Source organism: Natrix helvetica (assembly GCF_964273705.1).
Source record: "Natrix helvetica genome assembly, chromosome: 1".
Taxonomy (NCBI): Eukaryota; Metazoa; Chordata; class Lepidosauria; order Squamata; family Natricidae; genus Natrix; species Natrix helvetica.
Genome location: NC_138548.1, coordinates 315,285,813 through 315,313,477, shown reverse-complemented (window position 1 = coordinate 315,313,477; position 27,665 = coordinate 315,285,813). Strand labels below are relative to the sequence as shown.

Genomic DNA, 27,665 nt, shown 5'->3' with positions numbered 1-27,665 from the left:
TTATTTTAGTAAAAGCTGTATTCTTTAATGAATGTAACAATTTACACACATAACATTGCTTATTTATCGGTCTTCTCTCCATGATGCATCATAGTTTAAAATTCTCTATACGATACAATTTTTGAATTGAAGCATTTAGAACAGACATATTTGGATACTTAAGCCTAACCTCCTCAAGCTATCCCAAATAGAGAATTGCCAAGATCTCCACAAATTAAAACTATTTACTGTAATAAGAATTTCACAAAACACAAAACCTAATTGTCACTTCAATGGCAAAGTTGAGGCATTGTACTTATAAAGTAGCAACCTAACCAAATACATTTCAATTCTGTGGCTGAAATCATTTGCTTACTGCATAAACAGAAAACTTCATAAATAGATGGTTCAATTTTATTTGGGAATATTTTAGAATAGATAAATGTGGGGGATGGAAGATTTTTTAAAAGAGAAATACCAAAATAGTAACTGTTCCCCAAAATTAGAAAATATAATTTCAGGTGTTAACATTGCTTTTCTGTTGACTAGAATAATAGGGATTTTATTTTAAAAAACACATACCACATTTCATGTTGTTGGAACTTTAATGCCCAGGGGAATACAATGCATTAACAGATTTCGGATAAATGAACTGGAATATTTATTTTAAAAAATGCAAACAAACATCAGCATTGATATTAACAAGTAACAAAATGCACTAGTGTCTGAACGATGTTACGGGATGCCAGGAAAATTTAGATCAACCATACATTCAACTGTGCCTGAGTGTTCATACAAAACCACTAGAACTAAAAAATTTCACCTGTGCAATACAGAGTTTCTCTGAACGATTTTTTTCTACTTGTTTGACTGGACGAATAGGTTTTCCCAACTGGTATAGAAATCATCAGCCATGACTCGCCTCCAGATGAGGTTCAGAGCCATAACTTCAAAAATACACTTGCGTGCCATTCTAATTATGTTGGGATTAATGTTCACCCTGCTGTTTGACTATTTCTGGCAAAGACCACCATCTTTTATAGAAGTTTCAGAAATGCATCACCTGTAGTATTAAAATACTACAATCACATATTACCTATTTACCCGTGTATTTGGTACACATTATGAAACTTTCAATAGATAAGTGGCCCATCAGAAAATAGTTTAAACAGCAGGGCTTAACCTCAGCAACCACTCTGACTGATATCTTTTCCTGAAGATTTGGTAATTTCCATTGTAGTGAATACCTGTAAGAGAATGAAATAGCAGAACCAGATTAAAATCCTAACAACAAAGCATACAAAAACTTTTCAATTATATATATAAATATATATATGAACAGCAACATGGATATCCATATCTTACTCCTTAATGTCGCCACTGATTCAATTTAACTAGAAGGAAGCTCTAAAAATGCTGAAATAAATATACAATGCCAGGTTTTACAGAGAAGAATTACAGGTAACCGAAAATGGGTGGTTATGCATCTATATGTGGGATAATGCCTATGCGTGGAATGAATATTCTATTGCTATCAATACAGGTAGTTTTCGACTTATAACAGCTTACTTGGCAACTGACTCATATTTATTATGGTTGCAGTGACCCAGGGTCATCTGGCTACTTTTGCAACCTTTTGACAAGCAAACTCAATGGGAAAGCTAGATTCACTTAACGATCATGTTACTATTTGAACAACTGCAGCAATTCACTTAGCAACTGTAGTAAGAAAGTGTCAGGCTTGGAAGTCGTCATTGTATAGGGCCTCAAGCCTACCACATATTCAAACAGATTCTACTATGTGAAACTGGGAGTGGGGATTGTATGGAGCACCGGAGATATGTAGCCAAAATAACATTCCTTCTTGGTAAGTCAAGGTTGCCTTGTCTCTGCATCTGGATGGATGTGGATGGGAGGAAACTTCCTTCGTGGCAATGACTAATTGGACCATGTGATGGACCTGTGGGTGTTGGGCAGGGTCTTGAACTTTCAACTGGGTGGGGAAAACCTGGAAGCTTTCAGATTTGGGTTTTCCCAGATGTGCCAACATGGCTATTCTAATAAATTGGTGTTTTAAGGAATCTCTCTACTTACTTTATTGCGGATGCTATTTGGAACTCTGATAGAAAGGTTGTAAAATGGGACAAAACTCACTTAACAGATACCTCACTTAGCAACAGAAAGTTTGGACTCAGTTGTGGTTGTTGAGGACTACCTGTATTAAGCAGAGTTTCCTTTCCTTAAAAAAACCACTCTTGTTTTAAGATTAATGCACTATAGTATCCTGTCTCCTAATATAATGGCATGAGGGAAAGATGTTGGAAGAATGGGCAAAGATAGCTGCCAAGGAAATAGTCATGGAGGAGAGAGAACAGGCACAACTGGATAGTGGGCAGGGCAAAAGACAGTCCCTAGTTGTAAAGGAGATTGTGGGGGGAGTGTTGAACTTTCAAGATTTGCAAGATACTGTCAACACAGCTTTACAATGAAGTGGGATTAAGTCATCTGATTGTGATTTCTATCTGGTTTACCCGACACCTAAACAACAAGTAATTCAACCTGAAATGATTATTATCGTTTTAGAAAACAGGATGTATATATGCAATATCTTTTAAGCAATATTTAAAAAACACTGTAATTATTACCTCTGCACTAGTTGGATGTATGCCAATTGTTTCATCAAGTAATTCTTTTGTGATACCACATTTCATTGCTGCCCCAAAACCCTGGGTTATTTCCCCAGCATTCGGTCCAAGTACATGTAATCCAATTACACGGTACTATAATTAAGAGGTGTGAGGTAGAGGAAGAAACAAGAATAGAGATCAGTTACTTCATATTTTTCTCCCTTTCTACTACTACTTCATTAAAGAATGATGATCAAATTGCATAAATTAGCTCTTAAATCTTGCTGAAAATAATAGAAACATCTAAATTTTAATCTGCTTCCTAAAAAAAATAGAACACGTAAGATCAATTCTAAATTAATAAAAGTCTACATAGATGTGTATATTAAGGTCTACACAGATATGTATATTAACAGCTTTATATATAATGTTATTTCAAAGCAATTAGATGGATTTGGATCAGGTATTAGAAAAAGAATGAAATGCTACATATGATACTACTAATAAAATATACATTGAAATTGACCAATGTCACGTTCTACTTGATGATCCTTTTCCCCAATGGAAAAACTGCTTCAGAATAATAGGAGGCAGCAAAAATTAATTTAACAATCACACTTCTACTAGATCTCAGACCTTTGAAAGAACCCTTCTGTTTAAGGGAGGATTTTGTATCCAACCTACAGCAAATATTTCAGGGTTATTGTAAATATCAATAGAGCAATACACATAACATTCATTTCTGAAGATACGAACATAAAAAAAAATATTTTAGAGCAAAATACATACATCGTTAAGCTTATTGCAGATTACTTTTGCATAACAGGTATTGTTGTCTCTATTTGGTATTGTCCATTCAAGTGGCCAAAAGTAAGTGTGATATACCTGAAGAAAAACAAATTTCAGCTGTTATATAGTGGTTTTTAAAAAATCTTATGTGTTTGACATCATGGGCATTTGCTGACTATAGCTAGAGGTCTGCATGGCAGAAGTCTAAACTATGAAATGAAAGCATGAAGTCTTCTGCCTTTATTTTATGAAAACGATGAGTACGGTGGTCTCATTCTGGAAAAAAAAAACTCCACTATTTTGGATACTTTGGTTTTTCAGTAGATTACACTGTCTTCCTGACATGGTCTTCAGTACTAGCTTGTTTCTCTGATCACATCTTTAAAGAACAGAGTTGGAAGGGACCTTGGAGGTGTTCTAGTCCAACACCCTGCTCAAGCAGGACACCCTATACTATTTCAGACAAATCTCTGTCCAATCTCTTCTTAAAAACCTCCAGTGATGAAGTACACACAACCTCTGAAGGCAAACTCCTTCCACTGGTTAATTGTTCTAACTGCCAGGAAATTTCTCCTTATTTTTAGATTGATTCTCTCCTTGATTAGTTTTCAGTTGTCATAAATACTTTCTTGCTGAATGACACTGGGATCCAATACAGCTAGTCGTCAATGACAACCACAATTGGGACTGGAATATTGGTGGTTGAATGAAATAGTAGTTAGGCAAGATGCCCATGTAACTGCTTCACTCAGTAACTGCAATCCTGGCTCTCCCATTTGTAGTCATTAAGTGGATGGAGCAAAAGAGCTACCAGGCGAAGGAGAGCAGGCAGCTCCCCTACATGCGAGGAAAGGAACTCTTGCAGCAGGTCGCAAAAATAAACCATGGATCATCAGGATTTCAAGATCGTTTAAATGATAATTGAATTATTAGTTGGTATGTATAACCTTTTGCAGACACCGATAATGAGTTATGCTTTGATAAAGGTATGTAGGAAAAACAAATTCCCCTGTGAATTCCATTACTGGATTTTGTTGATCCAAGAAGTAATCAAATTGGAAATTATTGGCCCAAAACACTTTATTGTAGGAGCACTCAATCAAAAGGACGTGGAATGCTGAATTTTTTAGGCCATGAGGAAAAAACCCCAACTAACTTTACAACTGAGTACCAATCATATGGTTTACAGTTATAGATTGTTTTTTTGAATTTGTCTGATAACAATGGACATATTGTTATATTGCTTCATTTTGGAAACTTATTTGTATATTAAAATAATTTTGACTGATGATTGAAAATATCCAGTACGTAATGCAGATTCAAATAATTAGCTTGTGTAAAATTCTTTCAGTGATTGTTTGAAATTGCATGAGCACTGAAAAATGTCACTTATGACCATTTTTTCACACTTATGACTGTTGCAGCATCCCATAGTCACGCAATCAAAATTCAGATGCTTGGCAATGACATGTATTTATGACAGTTACAATGTTCCAGCCTCATGTGATCACCTGTTGCAACCTTCTGATAAAGTCAATGGGGAAACCAAATTCACTTAACCGTATTACTAACATATCTGCAGATATTAACTTGACAAGTGTGATAAGATAGTCATAAAATGGGACAAAACTCACTTATGAACTGTCTTGCTTAGCAACAGAAATTTTGGGCTGAATTGTGGTCATAAGTTGAGGACTACCTGTATATTTCCATTAATGGTAGAACTTATATCACATTACATTACAACAGCATACATTACCACAGATTACAGAGTTTTACACTCACTAATTAAAAGTATGATGGATTACACCACTGGCGATGTATTATACATGTTTTTAATGTGATGTTTTTCAAATAAAAAGTTTCAAGTGTACCTCTATATTTTCTTGTCCAAATAGTTCAATAGCTTTTTCTTCTGGGAAGCCACAACAACCATATTCCAGAGGTGTAAACACTGTAGTTGGCACATTAACATAATCACACTAAAAGTGGAAGCATAAAATAGGACTCAAAACATGTAAGAACAAGAGCAAAGAAGCCAACAATTGTATTCCACCCTAAATACTTCAAGACCAAATGTACGGATAGCACTCTATAGTTTAAAAAAAACAATTTTCAGCCCTTTTAGGGATATTAGGTAAAGAATATGCATACATATTTAAACTTTATGGAAGAGAAAAAGTTGATATATTATGGCCTAAGCTTATTTTTTCCTTGTTTAGCAGTGATGCTAGATCAGACATAAGTTTTTTTCAAGCTCCTGAATATAAGATTGCCAGCCTTTTGTCTAAACTTAAAAGTGTTTCTCTACTATGACTAAGAATATATATTTACCTTTACAGAACTTTCTCCAAAAAGTCTGCGAGCTAATAGCTTGCCTGCCTGTATGGCAACTGGTGTAAGTTCCAGCTTTCCTTCCAAAATATCCCCAATCGCATAGACATACGGTACATTGGTTTGTTCTTCATCATTCACAGGTATTTTCCCATTACTTGTTAGGAAAGAAAAAGATAACAACTGAAAATCATAGCTCTCTCGCTTTCTCTTTCACACACACAAAATTTATCTAAAGATTTATGCTTAATGTGTTCACCAAGCAGATAATAAAATGTTCCCAAAGTAAATAATTCAGAGTTTGTGTACCACAAATTGAAAATTAATTCAAGGTAGTGGGATCTTCCACTTCTTTCATAATACTCATCTAAAACCAGCAAAATAAAAAATATGAAAAATCTCAAAATTGAAAAGAGTTGTGCATTTTCATTACCAGCACTAAAAACTGCAAGCATTCAATCATAATCTGAACTAAAACTAATTACGATCACAATGTTTAAGATTCAGTAGTTAACATTATATTTCAGGACTTCTAAGTAAGCATGTGAAAGATATTCACTTTGTTTTTTTAATAGAATTTGAAACATATTATGAGTAGGTTTTCAGGAAGTAAAACAGTTCAAATACTTACTTTTCATTCATTTTCACACCAATTTTATCCAAGCCAATAGTCCTGGTGCAAGCATCGCGGCCAACAGCTATCAAAACCTAAATAAAATGAATCATATTTGAAATATAGAAGCAGTTTTGTTTAAAAACACAAAAGATTTTGCTACAAAACAAATTCAAAAGTGTTAGCATAATTCATTTCTTTAATATTATTAATGGATAGATGTTAGCAATTAAATCAAAGGGAGAAATCCAATAACAAAAGTTCAACGATTTTTGCAAAAACCGTAATGTCAAGCTGTTGCTAAACTCTAGATTTACCAACCATATGCACAAAAATGCAAAAGTGTCTTACAGTGTTATATTCTCCTTCAATCACTTGTGATCCTTCAGTGGATTTTGCAATTACTTTGAGTTTTCCGGGCATGCCATCCTCCAGCTTTATAATCTGCATGGAAGAACCACAAACAAAAAAGCTACAGCATACTGTATTGCTATAGTCTTTATTCTGATTTGTATATTAGCCATTCCAAATTAAATAATTGTTTATGTTTATGCTTATGCTTACATCACCCAATCCTGGAAAAAAGAAAAAAAAATCTTACACTGAAGAATACTTGCCTCAATAGGAACAAACTTTCTGATGAATTTTACTCCATGTGTTTCCATGTAGGCACCTGCTTTTTCTGCCATTTCTTGATCAAAGCCACGAAGAAGAATTGAGCGCACCATAACAGTGACATCCAAACCAAGGCTAGCAAGAAATCCTGCACATTCCAAAGCTACATAAGAGGCTCCCACAACTAGAGTCCTTCCAGGGCAATAGGGGAGGGAGAAGAGGTCATCGCTGAAAAGAAGAAATATTAGTGTAAATTATTAAAAAAGTAAACATTCTGTCCAACAAACCAAAAAAAGTAATGATTTCAATTCAACTAACCTCGTGATACAATATTCTTTATCTCCTGGGATACCCAAATATCGCGGTCGTTCTCCAGTAGCAATAACAAATGTCTGTGCTGTATAGAAAGTTTCTTGTCCTTTTCTGTTGACTGCCTAGTAAAATAAATCACAGAATCACATCTACTATCCTTTTAAACATGAAATATTTTCCAAAAGCTATTTCCAGCAGCATATATTTATTACGTCCTACTCTTAAAAATGTTTATGTAGGGCATGAAATATTCAAAGATTACTATATTTTGTGCTTAAGTTGATCATTTTCTTTTGTTCTGCCTTATACACTTACAAACTATCCTACTTTGGATCATAATGCAAAGACCTAGCTTCTCAGAAAAAGATTTAATGCTAGGAAAGGTAAAGGAAAGTGAAGGGACAAATAGAAGCAAGATTGCGGATCTCAGTTTCTGTGGCAATGAATGCAGAGTTGGAAAACCTGAAAGAGTAAATTAAGATCAGATTGGCAATCTATGTGGTTGCTAGGAGTCTACAGTGACTTGATGGCACACAATCAATCAATCAATCTTATGTTGATGACACAGCAGAAACTGTTGCTGTTTTATTTTTGATGAGATTTGCAGGCAGGTACTCATGTCAGACCTGCCATAGTCTGATCCCTTAGGGAAGAAAAACCCTTGACTCCATTTGGTGGAAGTGAAAGGTACTTTTACTAAGAGATGCTGGTTGTAGTAAAGTCAAGCAGAATCCGAGTTTCCCATGCAACAATACAAAACTTCAGTCCCATCCTTCCATCCATGAAAAGTCCAAACCCAGCCAATGCCGGGAAGTTTTGCGAATGCTGAGGTGTTTGGGTTGGTTACTTTCCACACTCAGGGCAAATGGCCTTGAAGATGCGTTGGCACCACCAACCAGTTCCACATTGATCGGCTTTTCTTCAGCTTTCATCTCCCTTCCCAAATTCCCACACAAAAATGCATACAGGTTTATTGCCCATTTGTTCCCCCCATTTCTCCCCCCCCATGTCCTTTGACAGCAGAATGCAAGTGTGGCGGCAAGCCAAAGATGATGGACCTGACACATAAAATATACACACAAATTATCTATATACACCTCTAGCCAACAATTAAATAAGTACATTGTTGATGTTGCTATGTTGTCCATATATGGATGTAAATCCTTCATTGAGAATTAAATATTGCTTCAATGCTTTCTGACAGGGATTTTAAAATATTTAAATTTAAATTTAAAAAAGTCACTTTCTTAACCAAGGTTTCTGTAAGCAGGAGACAGGCACCGTATTTATTTTTGTTACTCTTGAACAAAAAAGACTGGCATTAGGTACTTGTTTTAACTTCTTTAGTGTTACTTAAGATGGGACATTTGAGAAGTTTAGAGTTTAATTCCAATATGAATTATGTTGCGATGAAATATTTTGAATAGTGCTGATTGATTTTAAACTTGGAATATTTTTTTAGTGTATAGAACCTTCTTGTTTATAGAGGACAAAGAAATAGAAATTGTAAATAAGTAAGAGAATCAATACAGAAATTATTAATTTTATTATCCTAATTTTAAAAACATGCATTGGGAAAATCTTACTAATAGGAAGGTAGTATTAACCTCTCTCTTCATATGCATTCAAAACATTTTTATCTAATTGCATGCAATCATATTGAGAACAAATGGGTTTCAAGCTTTTTCTAATTACAGTTTTAGAACTTTTTAGTTGGTTTTCACTATCATAAGTACTCATTCTTTTTTGAAACAATGTGTAAAATGGACTTAGTCCAAGATCAGTTTTAATGGAATAGATCACAACCTTCGTTTCAAATTTAATGTCCTTTTTCATTTTCTTATTTTCAAGTGCATAGAAAGCCTCTTTGAATTGTCACTAGTTTACATTACTCGTATATGGAGCTTCACCACTCTAACTTCTTTCAAGTAATACAAACAGAATGTAACATTAACATGCAAAGCACAGCAACAGCAACATAATCAGATACTTGCATTTTTAAAAACTGATCTTTACTTCAATAATATTCATAACCAAATGCAGTTTCAATTTAATATAGCAGTCGGAAACACATCTCATTCAAATGCACATAATAAAATCAGCATGAAAGTTGCATAATGTAATATCAATTTGCAAATAAATTAATATAAACGGTAGATATAAAAATCTTAAAGCTGTTTTCCTTTTAGCAAAGTTCCAGTTAAAACTTTGTACCTATTCTCTAGAAGTTCGTCCAAAACTGATTATAATATGCTCATATTGGTTACTAATAGATTCAATGTCTTTTGAGTGGTTTCAAATTTAAGATAATGTAGTCTGCAACTGCAAGCAAGTTTAGCAAATTTCAAGTTTTTTCTGACCCATATTCACTTTGACCCATTTAACGGACTTTTTACTCTAGTATTAATCATAAGGTTGTAACAAAACCCAGACTCCATACGTCAATTTCAATGTTTCATGATTTTTGGTTTTCAAAGAAAATATTACTGTTCTTAAGAATATTCAAGTATCATGCATCAAATGAATACTTTTAGAGGCAACCAGTCAAAACATGTAATGTAATTTATGAGATAAATTATTTATGGGACCTGACTTCTGGTACACCCTGTAGATTCAGCTGATTTGGAAAGATGACAACTTATGTAAATTTCTGCAAGTACCTTGATTTTATGTGATCCAATAAATTCCCCATACGCATTGAGGTATGTCACAGTCTTCTCACGTAAAGCCACCCGATACCCCCAATTTAAAGATCCTATGTAATTTTGAATTCCTTCAACCATGGTTTCCCAATTGTGTTTAACTGAAAAAAGATACAAGAATCACAGGTAAAACAGTATGCAAAAAGATTAATTCATATAATTCATAGCGAGCTTATACAAGTACAGTGCAATATTCAATTGGAAAATACTTAAAATCCAAATGCTTCAGAAATAAGAAATCAAGTATATCATATTGAATACATAAACAACTATTTGTATGTCTCTCTCACACACACACTAGTCCTCTCTATGTGACCAGTCACTTATTGGGACCATATAATCCAGATTTGAAGTAACAATGGCTGGACCCATCTTCTGTGGTCAAATGATAGGACTACCTGCATTCATGGATCGTATACCTTTTGAAAAACTTGGCAAAGAAAACTTCAGGGACTAGTCCAGGCAGTCTTTCATAAACAGACACTACAAATATACATACATACATATGAATGATAAAGAATATTCATTGTTCTTTAAGAAGCAAAGTACAGAACAAGTCTATTCAGACCAGATTGCCAAGTTTGAGAATATTCAATGAAGAGACAAACTTAATTTTACATAAGTTGCAAAGATTTTACATCCTAGAATCACCATGAGTTCTTATCTTGCCAGATAAATACATTCACAAACCTTGCTGATCATATTCCCAGCCAAACTTTCTTGAATCTTGCAGTGCCTGACCTAATAAAGCTGCTTGATGCATCAACTTTTTAGGAATACAGCCGACATTTACGCAAGTACCACCAAGTCCTGAAATGGAAGGTACAATTTTAATTGTTTTGTTTAATGTTACAAGTATTTAAGAAACTTTAACATTAATGCATAGCCATGTTTATGTATCATAGCTGCATTTTAACATGGTAATAACATTACCATGTTAAAAGAGGGAAGTCATTTCTAATTATATTTCTTTTCTTTTTCTTTACTATATTCTTATTTTTTTTCTACACCTATTTTCTCTCTCTATAATTACTGTATTTTTCGGACTATAAGATGCACCAGTTTATAAGATACACCAAGATTTTGAAGAAGTAAGTAAGAAAGTTTTTGGCCTCCCCGGCCTCCAGGAGCACTACGCAGGCTTCAGCAGGGCTGAGGGAAGGCAAAAATGCTAGTTTTTGTGGAAAATGGGCTGTTTTTCGCATAAACGGGCATTTTTGCCTTCCCCCCAGCCCTGCTGAAGCCTGCAGAGTGCTTCTGGGAAAGGCAAAAATGCCTCAATTTTTGTAAAAAAACAGCTTATTTTTCACAAAAATGGGATGCAGGGGCGGGGCTTCAGGCCGCCAAAAATGGCTGCATTCGGTGTATAAGATGCACCAACATTTCCACACTTTTTAAAGGGGGGGGGGGAGTGCGTCTTATACTCCAAAAAATATGGTAAGTAAAAATAACACCATATACCAAACTTGACTATGGGCCCAGAAGTTGTAAGTATGAACTGCGATCACAGTAACTACGGATAGACTATAACATTAGTAGTTTTATGGCTGTCAAAATATTGCTTTATTTTTTTTCAGTAAGGTTAGAATCTAACTCTCAAGAAATAAGATCTATGAGGTCAACAGTTCATTGTATGAGTTCCATGATGATACTAAAATATTGCATGAGTAAGCCAATAGTAATATTTTTCCAGTACAATATTTAAATACAATATTTAAAAACAACTTTTAACATACTTATAGGGGAATGAAAAATAGTGGTTATCTTAGTTCCCTGGAGGACCTAAGCAATACAATCTTTTGGGGGAATGCTATTCCAAAGGGCAGGAACCATGAAAAAAAGTAACAGCAGAATGGTATAATTAATTCTAGCACTTAAGCATGAATGAAAACACAATGTATAGCTTAAGCATGATAGAATAATAAAAATTCATCTATACTCATTTGTGATCATGTTTTTCTATTATAAGCAAGCAATCAAGAATTTCTCTTTTACAATACTTTATACCAAAGTACAATTAATACCATTTATATAGAGAGTTTATTTGCTCTAGCAATTAAAAATACTGAGTTGGACCCAAAGAGACTGGATTCTAGTAGTGCTTTATTAGGGCCAAAGCTCACTGGCAATGTTTGGCCAGACACTTTCTTGTAAGAAAAATGCAAAAGCAAAATACCCCCCAGCCCCGAAAAAAAATATTGCCTTGTCCATGTAGTTGCCAGGAAAGAGACTTATAGGTATGCACATATATAAAGCTTATATAATAACAGCAAGAGTAATAATATTGTAAAAATATTTGGGCCATTTAACATATAAACATGCAACATAATCAGGAAGTGACATTGCAGGAGTAAGTCAAAGCATATCAAATATATCCACATACAAAGTACCTATCCAAGCAGATTGAATACATTAGAAAAAAATATTTTACATATTTGCAGAAAATGTTTTTAAATAACAATAAATAGCTATATGAGTAACTGCCTTTTTATATAATTATATATAGAAATATAGAAATGGGCTTGAAAGAGAGTTGAAATATGCTGACCAATGGTTTTCTTGAAGAAGCATACATCTGTGAAATCATTAAAGCTAAAAGGTTCCTCTCGCACATATATGCTAATTGTTTCCGGCTCTATGGGGCAGTGCTCATCTCCGTTTCAAAGCCAAAGAGCCAGCGCTGTCCGGAAATGTTTCTGTGGTCATGTGGCTGGCATGACTAAACGCCGAAGGCGCACGGAACGCTGTTACCTTCCCATCAAAGATGGTCCCTATTTTTCTACTTGCATTTTTTACATGCTTTTGAGCTGCTAGGTTGGCAGAAGCTGAGACAAGTAATGGGAGCTCAGATTAGACACAGTACTTTTGCTGAATTATTTACAATAAAGAGAATCAGGAATGGCAGCAAATTAAGCAATGTGGCATTAATAAAGTTAATGTAAGCATGAAACATACCCCATGTTGTACCCAATGGTGTTGGCACAACGTAGTCTAAGACCATGACCTTCTTCCCTAAGGTGGCAGCTTCCTGAAAAGAAAAAAACAATAGATAACCAGAATAGATTATGACTTAAACTATAGAATTTAAGAGTTACAACATGTTAACTATAATCTCTAATTAAAATAAAATGCCAAATGTTTGCTTTCACAAGTCAATTTAGCATGTATCAGATTTATTCAAAAGGATGATAAATAGAATTAAACATGGTTTCACAAAAACAAAAGTGGAATATATAAATACAGAAAGAAGTTGTGTGCAGTGCTAAGCTTCTTTACATTATTAACCTTGAATTATTACATCTAGTAAAAACCAATTCTAGAGATTTCCCCTTCTCTATAAACACACTTGTGTATATGTATATGTTAAGCATATATATGTATTAATAAATGTATATGCTGTCCATCATACTGCTGAATTGACTCTAAGGATCTTACAAAGCAATAGATAATCTAAAACAATTAAAATTAAGAGGGATTAAATAAAGGTTTAAAAATCATTAATTCAATTAGGTACATATAGGGATGTTTGTCATGATCATCTCCTTTTTTGCAGTATACTTTCAAGCAAAATCCTTTCTTGTTGGGAACAGAACATTCTGGGAAACTCCAGAACATTCTGGAGTGGTCCTGAGGGTTTTGTTGTGGGTGAGTTAATCTTCTGCAAGTGGTTTAGGTAGCTAGAACATTGTAAACAGCTTTCAGGTTTGAGGGTTAATTTCTGGAAGATTGCTGGATCATCTCTAAAATGGCTGGAACAGTATCCTCAGAATAATAAGATTTTGAACATATATTTCTTAACTTTAAATATTTTTAGTTTTTATTTAATCCCACTTAATTTTAATTGTTTTTATTAACTTTTTATCACTTTGCCAGCCACCTAGTTACATATAACAAATCCATTCATGAGCTTAATTTATCCTCAACTTTATATATAAAACTTTCTCTCACATTTAATACATAAGAAAATGTAGAGACATTTTTCACCCTGCTTCAAGCAAAAAAGGAAAAATGGACATAAGACAATGGTGAGGAAGAAAAGAGATAACCTTAATTAGCGTTACAAAAGGATTAAAATAACTAGGAATTAGGAAAAGGTCTATCGCTCCCAAATGGCTGGTGAGGCTAATTTTCTAAGGTATCCTAGGCAACTGTGATGCTTTTTGCATTTCTTCTATTCATTTTCATCCTGACAGCTATACATTTTATTTCTCCCCACGGCCTCCAAGAAAAGTACAAAGGGCCAATTTTTTAAAAGAAAAAAAAGGATTAATTTATGTATGAATAATACATACTGGAGCTTAGAAAGCACAAGCCAGTTTTTGCAATATTGATTATGTGCTATCAAGTCTTGACAAGGGTTGACTCATAGTGACTATATAGATTTTTTTTCTATATCTGTCCCAAATCTTGTCCTTCCAGTCTTCCAACAGTGCACCCATCACTGCTGTAATTGAGTCCATCCACCTTGCTGCTGCTCTTTTTTCCCCATCTGTTTAACCTTTCCCAGAATCATATATTTCTCAAAAGGTGCTTATACTGTAATAATTTGAACCTGGTCACTTTTGGGCTGAGTGACAGCTCTGGATTTGATTTGTTCTATTATGTTTATTTTTCTTAGCTATTCATGGAATTCTCAGGAATCCTCTCCAATATTAAATGTGATCTCCTTCATAAAATATAGGAGTGATTTGTCACTGCCCTCTCCTGAGTAGTATGAAATGATTCCTTTGCCACCATCAGGAAAGTGACATTCTACCTCCCTCCAGCATCTTTCGATATCCCTCATGCCCAATATAAGTGACTACTTGCTTTACCTGAGCAGATGGAATGTCCGTCACAATTCCCTTTACCTGAACATGATTGTTCTTGGAAGCATTTTCAGCACTCTTCACTCATCCTTCCGAAGAACACTCACTATCCCCACAAGGAAATACCGTGTTTCCCCCAAAATACGACTTGTCCTGATAATAAGGCCATGCCACATTTTTCTGGTGGACAAAAATATAAGCCCTCCCCCGCAAATAAGCCCCCTGGACAACTCCCCCACCGCCGGCCAGGCAGAGCGCCGCTCACCAAACTAGTGGTATCCCGAAGGTGCCAAGCTGCTGGGGGGGGGGGGGGCAAAGGTGATCGCGTTGCTTGGTGCCTTCGGGATACCGCTAGCTTGGTGAGCGGCGCTGTGCCCAGCTGAAGAGGAGGGTTGCCAGGCAAAGCAGCCACCCGAGAAACCCCTTTTCTAGCCGTGCAGAGAGCCATTCACTGACCTAGAGGTATCGCTAAGCCGTGTGAAGGCCTGCTCGCCGCCGCCTGGCTCTCGCAGCTTGGCGCCTTCGAAATGTCAGTAAATGGCGTTCTGCACGGCTGGAGAAAGGGGTTGCGCAAGAGGCTGTTCCACTCCCGCGCCTCCCAGCCTCACGATGCCCTGGCCCAGCTCTCCCTGCAGAGCCAGGGCACCTCCGCTGCCGCTGCCATCCCAGCATGGCTTTTTCGGCAGCTTCCAAACTGAGTCTTCCAGCAGTGGCCGCTCTGGGCGTATGCTCTATGGTTGTGGGCTGGCTGTCGGCTGAGCGTACAACCATAGAGTGTACGCCCAGAGCGGCCACTGCGAGCAGACTCGGTTTGGAAGCTGCCGAAAAAGCCATGCTGGGATGGCGGTGGTGGTGGCAGCGGAGGTGTCCTGGCTCTGCAGGGAGAGCTGGGCCAGGACATCGTGTAGCTGGGGGCACATGAGTGAGAGTGGAAGAGCTGTTCATGCAACCCTCCTCTCCGGCCGTGCAGAGCACCATTCACTGGCATTTTGAAGGCGCCAAACCGCGGGAGCTGGGCTGCGGCGAACAGGCGCTCACGCAGCTTGGTGATACCCCTAGGTCAGTGAATGGCGCTCTGCATGGCTGGAAAGGGGGTTTGCCAGGTTGCTGCTCGTGAGCGTGGTCACTTCATGGCTGTTGTGTGGCGCTGTTGCAATAGTGCAACACAGCCATTAGCCCATGAGGCTGTGCCCGGCTCTTTGGGAGCTTGCTCGCAAGAGAGCAGCTGCCCGGCAACCCCAAAACAATAAACCCTCCCCTCATAATAAGGCCCAAGCCATATTTTGTGTGTAAAAAGAAAATAAGACCCTGTCTTATTTTCGGAGAAACACAGTAGCACCACACTACTTGGGGTTTGGGAGGGAGTTTGCAATATACAGGTCTATAACTGTAAATTGTTAAAATTTTCATGATCGATGGGACTGAGGAAATTTATAGTTCAATATGGAAATCACCAGGCCAAAAAAGGCCAATACACGAGTATCTGTATCCACTTGCAGTAAAAGCTGATGTGTAGTGAATAAGGTACATGTTTCATAGTATTGGTGAAATTTATGTGTAGAACTCTATGTAGGATTCTAGCTTCATTCTATCTCCCCAAGATCTTGTTTAACACTATGATGTAAGCAAATTGGTTTGCCTATTGGTTCAACATCACTATGAAATACTGATAAGTCTGTCTGTCTGTCATCTATCTATCATCTATCTATCAATCTATCAATCTATCAATCTATCTATCTATCTATCTATCTATCATCTATCTATCTATCTATCATCTATCTATCTATCTATCTATCATCTATCTATCTATCTATCTATCTATCTATCTATCTATCTATCATCTATCTATCATCTATCTATCTATCTATCTATCATCTATCATCATAACCAGTAGGATGAATCTGAATTTTAAAAAACTAAAACATAGAAGTAACATTGAGTACATACCTTTGAACAAGCAAGTCCACCAGAACCACCACCAATAATAATTAAGTCATAATCATATGATTCCATCTCTTCACCCTTTCTATTCCCTAAAAGCTTCTGCAATGTACCATCATGGTAAGCCTGCAATAAAAAACGTAGCTTATTAAAACGGATGAATATTTTATTAGTTTTCTTAAATTTCAAATGCATAACTGTTGGATTATATCTAATGGGTTTCTTCCTTTTTGTGCTGGCTGTTTGATCCCATGAAGATTTCTGGAAATGAAAGGGACTTTTACAATTTCCCCTTCTGAAGTCAGATGATCCTCTGGAAAAGTGAAGGTGGATCTTCGTAGAAAAAGAAACCTGAACATTGCCTTAATTCCCTTTATATTCATATAAATTGTACTTCTATGAATAGAAGACACTAGATAAATCTTGATGCTGATCCTCAAGGTTTGTTTAGCTAACAGAATGCAACTAACCAGGTCAGCAACCATACTGAATATCAGTGCTTTCTTGAGCTTTAAAAGATGATAAAAACTACAACTGGAAAATTCATTTTTAAGCAATTAATGTAATCTATAGCTTTAGAGAATAACAATACAAAAAGATATTAGGAAAAACAAATACTACATTCTCAATCTACAAAGAAAAAAAGAATATGTTGTATGTACAAAATTTATATGTGAGCAGACTATTCTTTACAATAATTCATTTCAGTAATAACCAAACTTTGTGAAAGTAATCTGGTGAGGAACTGCTTAAAAATGTGAGTTAGAGTTATTTTCATATATAAGAGAAGGAAGTTGAAGATTACTTGAAAAGTTTGATCACATCCACCAATATGGTTTCCATTTATAAACACATTGGGCACAGTCCTTTGACTCGTCAGTTCTAGTAATACTTCCTGGATAATAGGTCCATCATCTAGAATTAATAAAAGGGGAAATATTATTTATAATAGTAAAGTTTATTGATTTGCTATGCAGCATAAAGAGCACTATACAGCCTGTTAAGATCCATTCATGTAGTAAGGCATCTCAAATTAAAATATCGATGTATATTGCAAAACAAGATTGAAAGAATTAATAAAAATATTTATTCACTAACTGAAGACACAACATTAAAAACTGGTTAATCTACGGTGGAAATATGTTTTAAAAATCTACCAATAAAAAAGTCTTTCAGACTTGTAAATTTCTGTGGAGATGTTCAGTCATCCTGGTCATAGTTGTCTCAAAGGTACTTTTTAAAAAAGCAACTGCACTTTCCCCCCTCTTTAGATGTTTCACTTATCATCCAAGAGGCTTCATTGGTTCTGGAAGGATGGTAGGAAGTTGGAAGGATTAGTTCTAGCTAGTCCTGTCAGAACTAATCCTTTCATTGTCCCCACCATCCTGCCAGGATGGAAGAAGTTTCTCGGAAAAGAAGCAAAACATCTTCCATGGGGAAAAAGTCTAGTTGCATTTTGAAAAAACAGCTTTGAGACTTCAGACTTGTAGCATTTGCTGTAAATCTAAAAAAAAAAGCATTTTTATTCTTGTTCTCATACAGTTTAGTCATGAAAGAGGCAGACAATTCAATCTTTCTCTAATTTTGCTTCATATATTATAATTATTATTAACAATAGCTAAAAAGCACAAGAAGCTTCATTATCTCTGATTTCCAAAACAATGTTAAAGGATTAGTATATCAATTCTACCCTTGATACTGTAACTGTCAAACTCTCCAGATTTTTTAAACATAGTTTTGGAACTTTGTAATTAAAAAAAAAAAAAGGGGGGGGGAGGACTAGAATAAAATAATCACTCATTTTTACTTTACAGTTCCTAGAAAATACAAATAGCAAGGAGTTATAAGTACTTATATGAAGCGTGCCTTTAAAATATAATGAACTTTCTGAACTTGCTTTCAATAAACCCAGTTATGTCTAGTAACCCAAAAGATTAAAAACCTTTAAGCCCCAGTTTCAAACTGGCTCGATAAAATGAAAGCAGATATAATTAATCAGATTTATTAAGGTTTAGAAAAGGCAAAATACAATTCTATAAAACAAAATATCTCAAAATCTTTACCAAATCTTCAACTAAATAAGTAAGATAGGTGGAAAAGAAAGATTCAGACCTTCCTACAAGTTTTCTTCTGAGTTAAACATTACATTTAGTCAGCTCTCTATATAAGAATTTGGGCAGAATTACTTTCTTAAAAAGTATTTTCTTGCACTGTAAATTTATTAGGAATTAATAATTCCTATTTAATATTCCATCTCCAGATTTATATAGTAAAGTTGTGTTTAGGAGTGAGTTCTACAACATACTGGTTTGGGTCAATACAATTAGAATCAATCACTTTTGGGCTGCTAACTAAAACACAAATAAATTAACAGATAAAAATCTGTTTTGCAGAATTCAAAATCTAGGAATGCAGAGATGCAGTTTAAAGGGTTTCTGTACAGCCTCCAACTTAGTTACCACATCCGGCATTCATACAGAAGACAAGAACTTGCTTATCCCATCTGGGTTTCTCAATTAATATGTACAGTAACACCCGAGACTTAAACAGATACTACCAAACAAAAGATGAAGTGCTAAAGTGAAATACCATAAATATATTGCAACAAAGGACAGAAATTTTATTTTATAAAGAAAGCATTTCCTCAAAGCATTGGGTATATTTCAGTCAAGTCCTTATGGCAAGTGCATTATTTTATTTTAGACTGAAAATATATATTGAGAGAACTGTAAGTCAAACTGCAGTACAGTATATTTGACAATCATTTTTAGATAATTTTTTATTCTTTTCTTTTTGGGAGAAAAATGTGATAAAAATAATTTGTTATATTGGGTACTATATAAATATGAAACAACCAAATCAAAATATTCAGTTTAGTTTGAATATATGATACAATACTAAAGATAATTTACCTGTTGTCTGCAAATTGTTTTTTATTCTGATAGCTCTTAAAACAAACCTAATCTAAGCATTTTGAGTAACCTACTCAACACAGCAAAATTTACAAAAACGTGATATGCGCTAAAAATCATAATTCTCATCAAATTCTCATCAGCACTATTCCAGTCTCAGTTTATTAAAGGAACAAGCAGGGAACTTGATAGGTACAAAATAACTGTCCACAGGTACCATTTTGGGGGGGGGGGACTCTAGTTGAGGTTATACTTTAACAAGTTATCAAACAACATACACTTTTTTTTGGGGGGGGGGCTGTATAACTGCTATCTCCATGTCATGGAAATGCAAATGCTCTGTTGAATATCGGGCATCTCCCTTCTTGAACACATCACAAATGACACCGTTCGACAACATTTTGGTGTGGCACTGATTACAAAGAAGATGAGAGAATGCCGGCTCTGCTGATATGGACATGTATTGAGAGCGGCACCTTCCACCATTGCCAAGACTGCCTACCAAATAGAAGTCAATGGCCAGTGATCTTGAGAGTGCCCAAAGCAGAGATGGCAAGACATAATCAACAAAGATATGCAAGCTGTGGGCCTGTGCCCTGGGGATGCAGCTAACCGTGCAAAGTGGTGTTCAATGATCTGAAAAGCGGCCCTGCATGTGTGAGAATATGCTAGGAAGAAGGAGGAACTGTATAATTCCAAAGATGAAACAAATTCACAAAAAACTTCAATTTTAAGAGCCATTTGTTCAAAACAAAATCTTGAAAAGCTGTGGCATTTTATTACACGTTCTAGTTGGAGGAAGTTCAAATTGTATATAGAGATTAATGTTATCCTTACCAATCTTGTCAAGCTCCAGAGCACTATATTCTACTCCTAGAGTATGAAAGAGATCTTTCACCTGTAAAAAATAAATTCTGATAAGGAAATAGGAAAAGACATAAAACTAGAATTTATGCTTCTCTTGAACAATGCTGCTCTTTAGATTAAACAAGCATTTAAAATAAACAAGTAAGTGATGGCAGGCTACATTATTTCTTAAAATATACTGAACACAGGTATGCCAATTTTGGCATATATCTTTTGTATATATATATTTGTACACAAAATCATTAGCTTTTTTTTAAAAAAATATGCAAACCATTTAAAAGTGTGGGGGAAATGCTCACTTAAATAAGGAACCAAAGCATTTGGAAACACATGCAACAAAGCATCTTTTATTTGCAGGTACAACTACAGTGATTACTGGGCTCCTTATCAGAAGAATGCAGAAGAGCCCGGAGGAGAGTCACAAGCTTACAGGCTATACACCTTCTAGAAATGATACATAAGACTTACAAAAGCAGAGAAACAAAACCTTTATTACAGGAATCTGATAAAAATATGGGAGGATCTTACTATGAGATAGTTCTTCTGGGGTTACATTCTGTTCTTCCAAGAAAACTCCAAATCCACCCTTTTTACTGATACTAGCACTTTTCTAAGATAAACAATGTCTTTTTTTGTATCCATAAAATACTGTTTGTCCCCTAAAGCAGTTTAATCTAAGGCCACATTCAAAGAGTACTATTCTGCTACATCATCACCCAGTCATCTATATACTATTAAAACTCTGTCTGTTTGTGACCTTCAATTAGTCCAGATTGTGCATCACAGCACAACCATTTTTGAGTGAAGGTATCTAAAATCTGCTAATTTAAAGATCTTATAGACAAAATCATGAGCCCATTACTCCATTGTAATTGAAATTCCAAGGATCTTCACACCAGGTGCATTTCCAAAGTTGGCCAGTACAGCACCATCACAGCTGTGTTCACATGATTGTGATTTCCAGCACTCTGTGTCAGTTTCCCATAAGCAAAATCAATGAAGACAACTAAGGATAGAAACTACTATGCAGGAAGGAGAATGGCATGTTTACCAAGTGCGGCTTTCTAGAGGAGAGAAGAGGATTTGAAGGGAAAAGAATATTGTGGATGTTCTAGCTGTGGGAGGTTGCCACTAAGTTCTAATTAAAACCTTTGGTTAATTCTAAAATGAAATCATAATTACTTTACACATAGCAACAGCTTATTAAATACACTACACGCTCTTATATTAGCAAAAACAAAACTATTCTAGATAAAAAGATAGTTAATCTCAGAATGATAGAGCAATATAGCCATAAAACTATTTACTACATTCCATCTTCCTCTTGAGTCAGAAGGGAAGTGAAACTGAAGTTCTTGTATGATATAGCTGAATGTCACTTGTTTCATTATCTGAAGCAATCAATTTCTCAAAGAAAGTAATACTTCCTTATCTTGCATGTGTCTCATATAAAGGAGCTGACTGGTTTACAAGAATATTTTTGCATGTCGCCTTTTGTCTGATGAATCCAAAATTCAATAAAGTTCTGCAAATGTTTCTAATTTAAAGACATAATTGTTTTAAGTTTTTTTTAAAAAAGTTTTCATTGTTTCAATTTGTAAAAATACATTAATGGTAAACTATATTAAAAACCTATGATGTCAATGAAGTACAGAATTGATTTTACAGCTATGACCTCTTCAGAAATAAACAATACAGGAAGTCCTTGGGATACAACCAGCAATTTTTAAAAGTTATGATGGCACTGAATAAGGGGGACTTATGATTGGTCATAAGTAATGCTGTGGCCATTGCAGCACCAAAGTAATCATATGATCACGATTCAGGCACTTGGAAACCAGCTCACAATTACAACAGTTGCATGAACACAATTTCTGACCTTCCCTACTGGCTTTCCATAAGCAAAGTCAATGGGGAAGCTGGCGGAAGATCAAAAGTTATTTCCACTGCTTTTTCATCTGCCTGCCTACCACTGTCCATGTTCCGCAGTGCCTGCCTGCCCATAGCTCTTATTCACCAGTCTACCTGTCTGAGAATCCTACCTCTTCCCACATTACAATCATATGTGGTCCTCACTTAACAACCTGCATGGTCCTGAGGTTACAATAGCAACTGGGACTGCCATCACTAAGCGATGCAGTCATGTGGCATCATGCAGTTCAGGTCCTAATTGCTGTGGTAGCTCAAGGGCTAACTGTAGGCAGCAATTTGATACTTGAAAATACTGAAAGCTTTGAGAGATGCCCATTTTATTATGAATGCAGAAAATTATATTTGCAATTTAAACTACTGGATAACTTTTATTGAATACAAGCACAACCGTTCAGTAATTTAACATAAAGAAAATGAGAACACAACTCCATATTTTAAAATAGGACTAAATGTGTTATAATGTATCGTATTTTTCAGAATATAAGACCCACCTTTTTCTCTCAAAAAAGAGTCTGAAAATCTGGGTGCATCTTATACACTGAATACAGCATTTTTTTGCCTCCTGAATCCCTGCCCCCTTCATCAAAATGGCCGTGCATAGCCTTTAGGAGGCTTTCAGAGTGCTCCTGGGGGCTGGGGAGGGCAGAAATGAGCGACAAAAGGGCCTTTGTGGCTCAATTTTGCCCCTCCCCCAGCCTCCAGGAGCACTCTACAAGCCTCTTAAAGGCTGTGCATGCTCTTTTTTGGACAAAAAATGGGCCCGTTTTCATGAAAAACAGGCTGTTTTTTGGCCCACCCCACCCCCAGGAGCACTCTACAAGCCTCCTAAAGGCTATTCATGCCCTTTTTTTGAAAAAACGAAACAAAACAGGGCCATTTTCGAGGTCTGCGGAGTGCAAAAACTTTTCTTTTTAAATTTGCCTCTTCAAAATCTTGGTGCATCTTATACTCCGAAAAATATGGGTATTCTGAATGTATGGAATGAGAATAAATTAATTGATGCTTGGTGTTTATGTAGTGAATCTTATTTATTACCTCCATTTTAAGAATGCCAACTACTGTATAAAATGTTTTTGTGTAACTTATCTAACAGTTCTTAAACTTACTCCTTATAATAGCAGCTCTTTAAATTTAATTGCTAATATTACTTTTATCTGTCTTACACAGGTACTCTCTGGATAATGTCCATGGTTTAATGTGTAATAGCAATTCCTTCTGCTAATATGACCAAGAGTTTTAACTGCTTTTTTGGGGGGTGGGGTAAAGAGTAGAATCCAATTGGTTTTGTGTAGTTTAAAGAATAATTTAAAATAATTTAACTTTTTAAACGTTTTATTTAAAGGTGGTTCCAAGTGGTTTTGCCCAACGAGGAAGCACTGGAATCATAAATTGTACAACTATCTTAATTCTATTTGACTTCCACAAAAGCCTGAGAAAAAAAATCAACTGCTTTGAGCACTGGACTAAGCTCATATACTGGTATGAACAAATTCCAAAGTACTAATTCATAATCATTTTTGAAGCATGCATAGCCCTAAAGGTCAGTTATATAATTCAGTTGCTTCTCATTTCTTCAGACGACTTAAGGCGATAGCAAATATATGAAGCTTACCCCCAAACATCAGCATAACCTAGCCAACCATCTGATATTCAGCAGTAACAACAGCAATAAATAAAGATCTATATCAAATTAATCCCTAAATTATTTCACTTAAAATGTGTTATGGTACCCAAAGCAGTATTTTCTTAGAAGTTGCAGCATGCTAATTCAAAAACTGCCTTAGAATTCATATGGTAATTTGAAAGTTGATTGTAAATTACTTTAGTGGGAATAGTTAAGATGGACAACTCAAAAGAATCTAGAAAAGCTTGCAATATACAGTAGCCTTGAGTTTAGCAGCCAACATAGATACATACAGACATACGGGAGAAGCAATTCAATATAATTTAAGTACAGCCATTTTTCTATTATTATCCAGTGCTGCATATACAGAATTGTACCATAATCATTCATGACCATATGTATTTTGGAAGATTTGTTATAAATACCCCTTCTTCTGGATTATGAAAAATAGAACTATAAAAACAGCTAGACTTTCTTAAGTAGATTTGGAAATAAGTATTTCTGAATTCAACACATGCCTAGCTATTCAGGACATTTAACTGATTTTATTTCAAACCTTCACGAACATTTATAAGTTAATAACATAACCCTGTATTTTTTTTTAGTACAAGGCCAAATAAACATTTTGAATTGATTCTTAATTAAATCAAGCCACCAGAAAGAAACCTCATTTAAAAGGTTTTTGTTAATGTCATTATTAAATGAATAAAGAAGATATAGTTTTATATAGTTTTAACTGCATGCAAGTAAGATTCAGTGGAATTCTATCTAGGAAGGAATTCATACTGTCAATATTAGCAAAAAAGTCTGCATCTCACTATTTTGACTCGGGAAACACCTGCATATCCTGAAATCTTTTAGTATAAAGTTCCTCCCAAAGTTATTTCACAACAATGAGATTAACTGTGTTTAGATGTTTTAATTTGTACTTATTTATATTTTGATCTGGTTCCACCAGTAGTTTAAATGTAGCCATTCAGAAGTGAATCATGAAAAACTCTATGCCCTTTTGATTTCTTAATACTTTCTAATATTTTTCTTATTCAGTATAGTTTCTTCCCCATATTGCCTTTTGAATTTACATTTCTATAATTTATTTTTCCCTGTATTATTTCATTCCCTTTATTCAGATATTTTCTACTTCTTTAGAGATAATGCAGGATTAATATATGCTGATATTAATATATGTGAATAATGCTTATTCACATTAGGTCCTGTCAAGTATATCATGATGGTGTTTAATTACCACAGAGTTGAATTTCAACCATGACTCATTATATTAATGTCTTCCTAGGCCCACGACAGAGTGCAGCATCATATTAGTGAGAGTTGTACAAGACAAGCTGTTGTACAAGGTGTATTACTCAATATAAGCTGCTTCTTCATAATTTCCAGCATTTCTTTTATATAGAGTATTAGTTTACAAATTAGTCATAATTAAAACCTGCAACAATTACTAAATTAATGGAATCATATACGTTTGTTAGTAATTAAAACTCCGAGCAATAGGTCAGAATAACATTGGAGAGGGAATTCAACATTTCATTTCATCAATTTGTTTCTCTGGAATCTGTTTAATCATATACTTATTTGTCTAAATTAAGAACATTTACATTAACTACAGCCACAATCAATTTTATTTCTGTGAAGAAAATTTCTATCCCAACAACTTGAATGTGGGAGTTCAGAAATGATACACTAAAGGAAAAAAAAATACATCATCTTTTACAAACAAAGGCAAATATACATGTCCCAGGATATTATTGCAGGATCCAATCTGGGTCGGTCACCGGGATCAATGGTTTAGATTCCTGAGCTTTTGCATTCGTGCTGGAGCCCATCCACAGGGAGCTTCTCTCTCATCAGAATGATCGAAAGACTAAACCTCTGGTCCTGGTAACCAACCCAGATTGGATCCTATCATATTTTAAACCACACTTGATTAACATTATTTTAATTTCCAACATGCAAGTATTGCACCTTCTCTCCTCTGAATATTTTAAATGTTTCTGAACACCTTAACATATGGCATAAGCATGACAAATAAGCTATGTAAATGTAAGTGGAATTTCATATACGAGCACACATTTGCCCAATTGTCAAGGGTCACATTTTACGTCCTCTCAATGAAATTTATTTCCAAAGAACGTGCAGCACAACGTTCCTTAACAAAGGACTCAGAAATCCTGGCACTGTGACTCCACCTGGGATTTCCAACGGAGGTTGATGATGAACTAGCTCTTTAGACAAAACTTGGTAAGGCAAAGGGGATCTGGGCTTTTCCAATTTGGTCTCCAAATATCACCAGTGTTGGCTCCTGGCACTGCCTGGACAAGTCACTATAGGGCAGTGGTTCCCAACAGGGGGGAGGGGCAATCTGATTTTTAATGGAGGCAATTTGAACCTTGTTTAAACCAAATGAATGGCCTTTTAGGCTTCCTCCACGTGAATAACTTCACTTTTTGAGTAAAGTAAGAATTATATGTCATAGGGGGGGCATCAGGATTTGAGAGATGCTTAGGTGGGGCATGGCCAAAAAAAGGTTGGGAACCACTGCTATAGGGGTTTGGGATTTTTTTTTTTTTGGGCAAAACTTCAAAAGTGGTTTGTCACTGCCTTCATCTGAGAGTGTTGGCCACCATATTTCAAGTATTACAAAGCCCATGCTGTTTGGCTCTTAAAAAGGATTGGCCCAAGATCACCAAGCTTGTCTTATTGCCTAAAAAGGGAACCAGAATTCATGTCCCCTTGGTCTCTTGCCTGGTGCCTGCAATCGCTACACAAAAGTTTACATTGCCCAATTGTTACTTCGTGGCCTTGACTGAGAGGTTAACCCGGACGCTCTATTATGTCACTCCCGGCCGGCCGGCCGGCCCGCCCAAGCCTGCTGGCGCGAAAGCATTGGAAACTAAAGCGAGGAGGGCCTAGCCTGCGCCATATATATACCCCATATTCCTCTAGATAGCGGAAGAGATAGGACAACGCCCTCCGGGGGAGAAGAAATAGCTCCCGTTTCAAGAAGAAACGGGAAACAGCAACGGAAGGGACCGTGTGTGAGAGAGAATATGTGTGTAGGAGGGGGGGGGGGAGGCTTAATACGAAGGAAGCCCCGAACGACCTGACACCAGCAGAAACCTAAACGGCGGCCTCAGGCGGCAAGACGGGCCCTGCAGGACCGTTGCCACGGCAACCCCTGCTTCCTCTCCCCCCCCCCCCCGACTCACCTTCCTGCAGAAGGGGCAGTAACTCTTGCTGAAGATCATAACCCAGTGGGTGCTGATCAGGCTGCGGACGCGGAGCTTCACCGCATCCAGGTCTGGGAGGCGGACTTGACCCGGAGGCGGCATGGCTGAGGTGGGGGGGACGCTCACTTAACACACACCCCACGACCACCACGGAGGCCGAAGAAGCAGCGCAGTCTTGCCCGGCAGGATCTCAACTATGCGGTCACCTCCGTCTCTAGGCGCTCCGTTTTCACTCTTGTGCATGCGCCGCCCAGTCGGCGGGAAGCCCCGCCCCCTACCTCCGCCTCTAACTCCGCCTCCTCCTTGTCCAATAAGAAAGGCGGAAAAGAGGCAGGCAGGCAGGGGGCCGGGCAGTGGGGAGGAGA

General features: G+C 36.2%; 1 protein-coding gene across 1 annotated transcript; it reads right to left on the bottom strand.

The window, feature by feature from the left end:
- TXNRD3 (thioredoxin reductase 3) lies at positions 1 to 27,545 on the bottom strand. Its single transcript, XM_081939444.1, has 16 exons — positions 27,280 to 27,545; positions 20,470 to 20,530; positions 17,526 to 17,635; positions 16,727 to 16,846; positions 12,927 to 12,999; positions 10,662 to 10,781; positions 9,930 to 10,072; positions 7,276 to 7,391; positions 6,960 to 7,185; positions 6,694 to 6,786; positions 6,361 to 6,437; positions 5,730 to 5,886; positions 5,270 to 5,377; positions 3,396 to 3,491; positions 2,625 to 2,759; positions 1 to 1,226 (listed from the first exon to the last, which is right to left on the bottom strand). Exons 1-16 carry the CDS (start codon positions 27,400 to 27,402, stop codon positions 1,164 to 1,166), a joined length of 1,821 nt encoding a protein of 606 aa, XP_081795570.1. The 5' UTR covers positions 27,403 to 27,545; the 3' UTR covers positions 1 to 1,163.
- Between the last annotated feature and the right edge of the window lie 120 nt (positions 27,546 to 27,665).

Coding starts and splice junctions, on each gene's coding strand:
- TXNRD3 (XM_081939444.1), bottom strand. CDS start 27,402: ATGCCGCCTCCGGGTCAAGTCCGCCTCCCAGACCTGGATGCGGTGAAG. Junction 17,636..20,469: donor TCTGGAGCTTGACAAGATTG/GTAAGGATAACA, acceptor TATTAATTCTAG/ATGATGGACCTATTATCCAG. Junction 7,186..7,275: donor AAAGAATATTGTATCACGAG/GTTAGTTGAATT, acceptor TCTTCTTTTCAG/CGATGACCTCTTCTCCCTCC.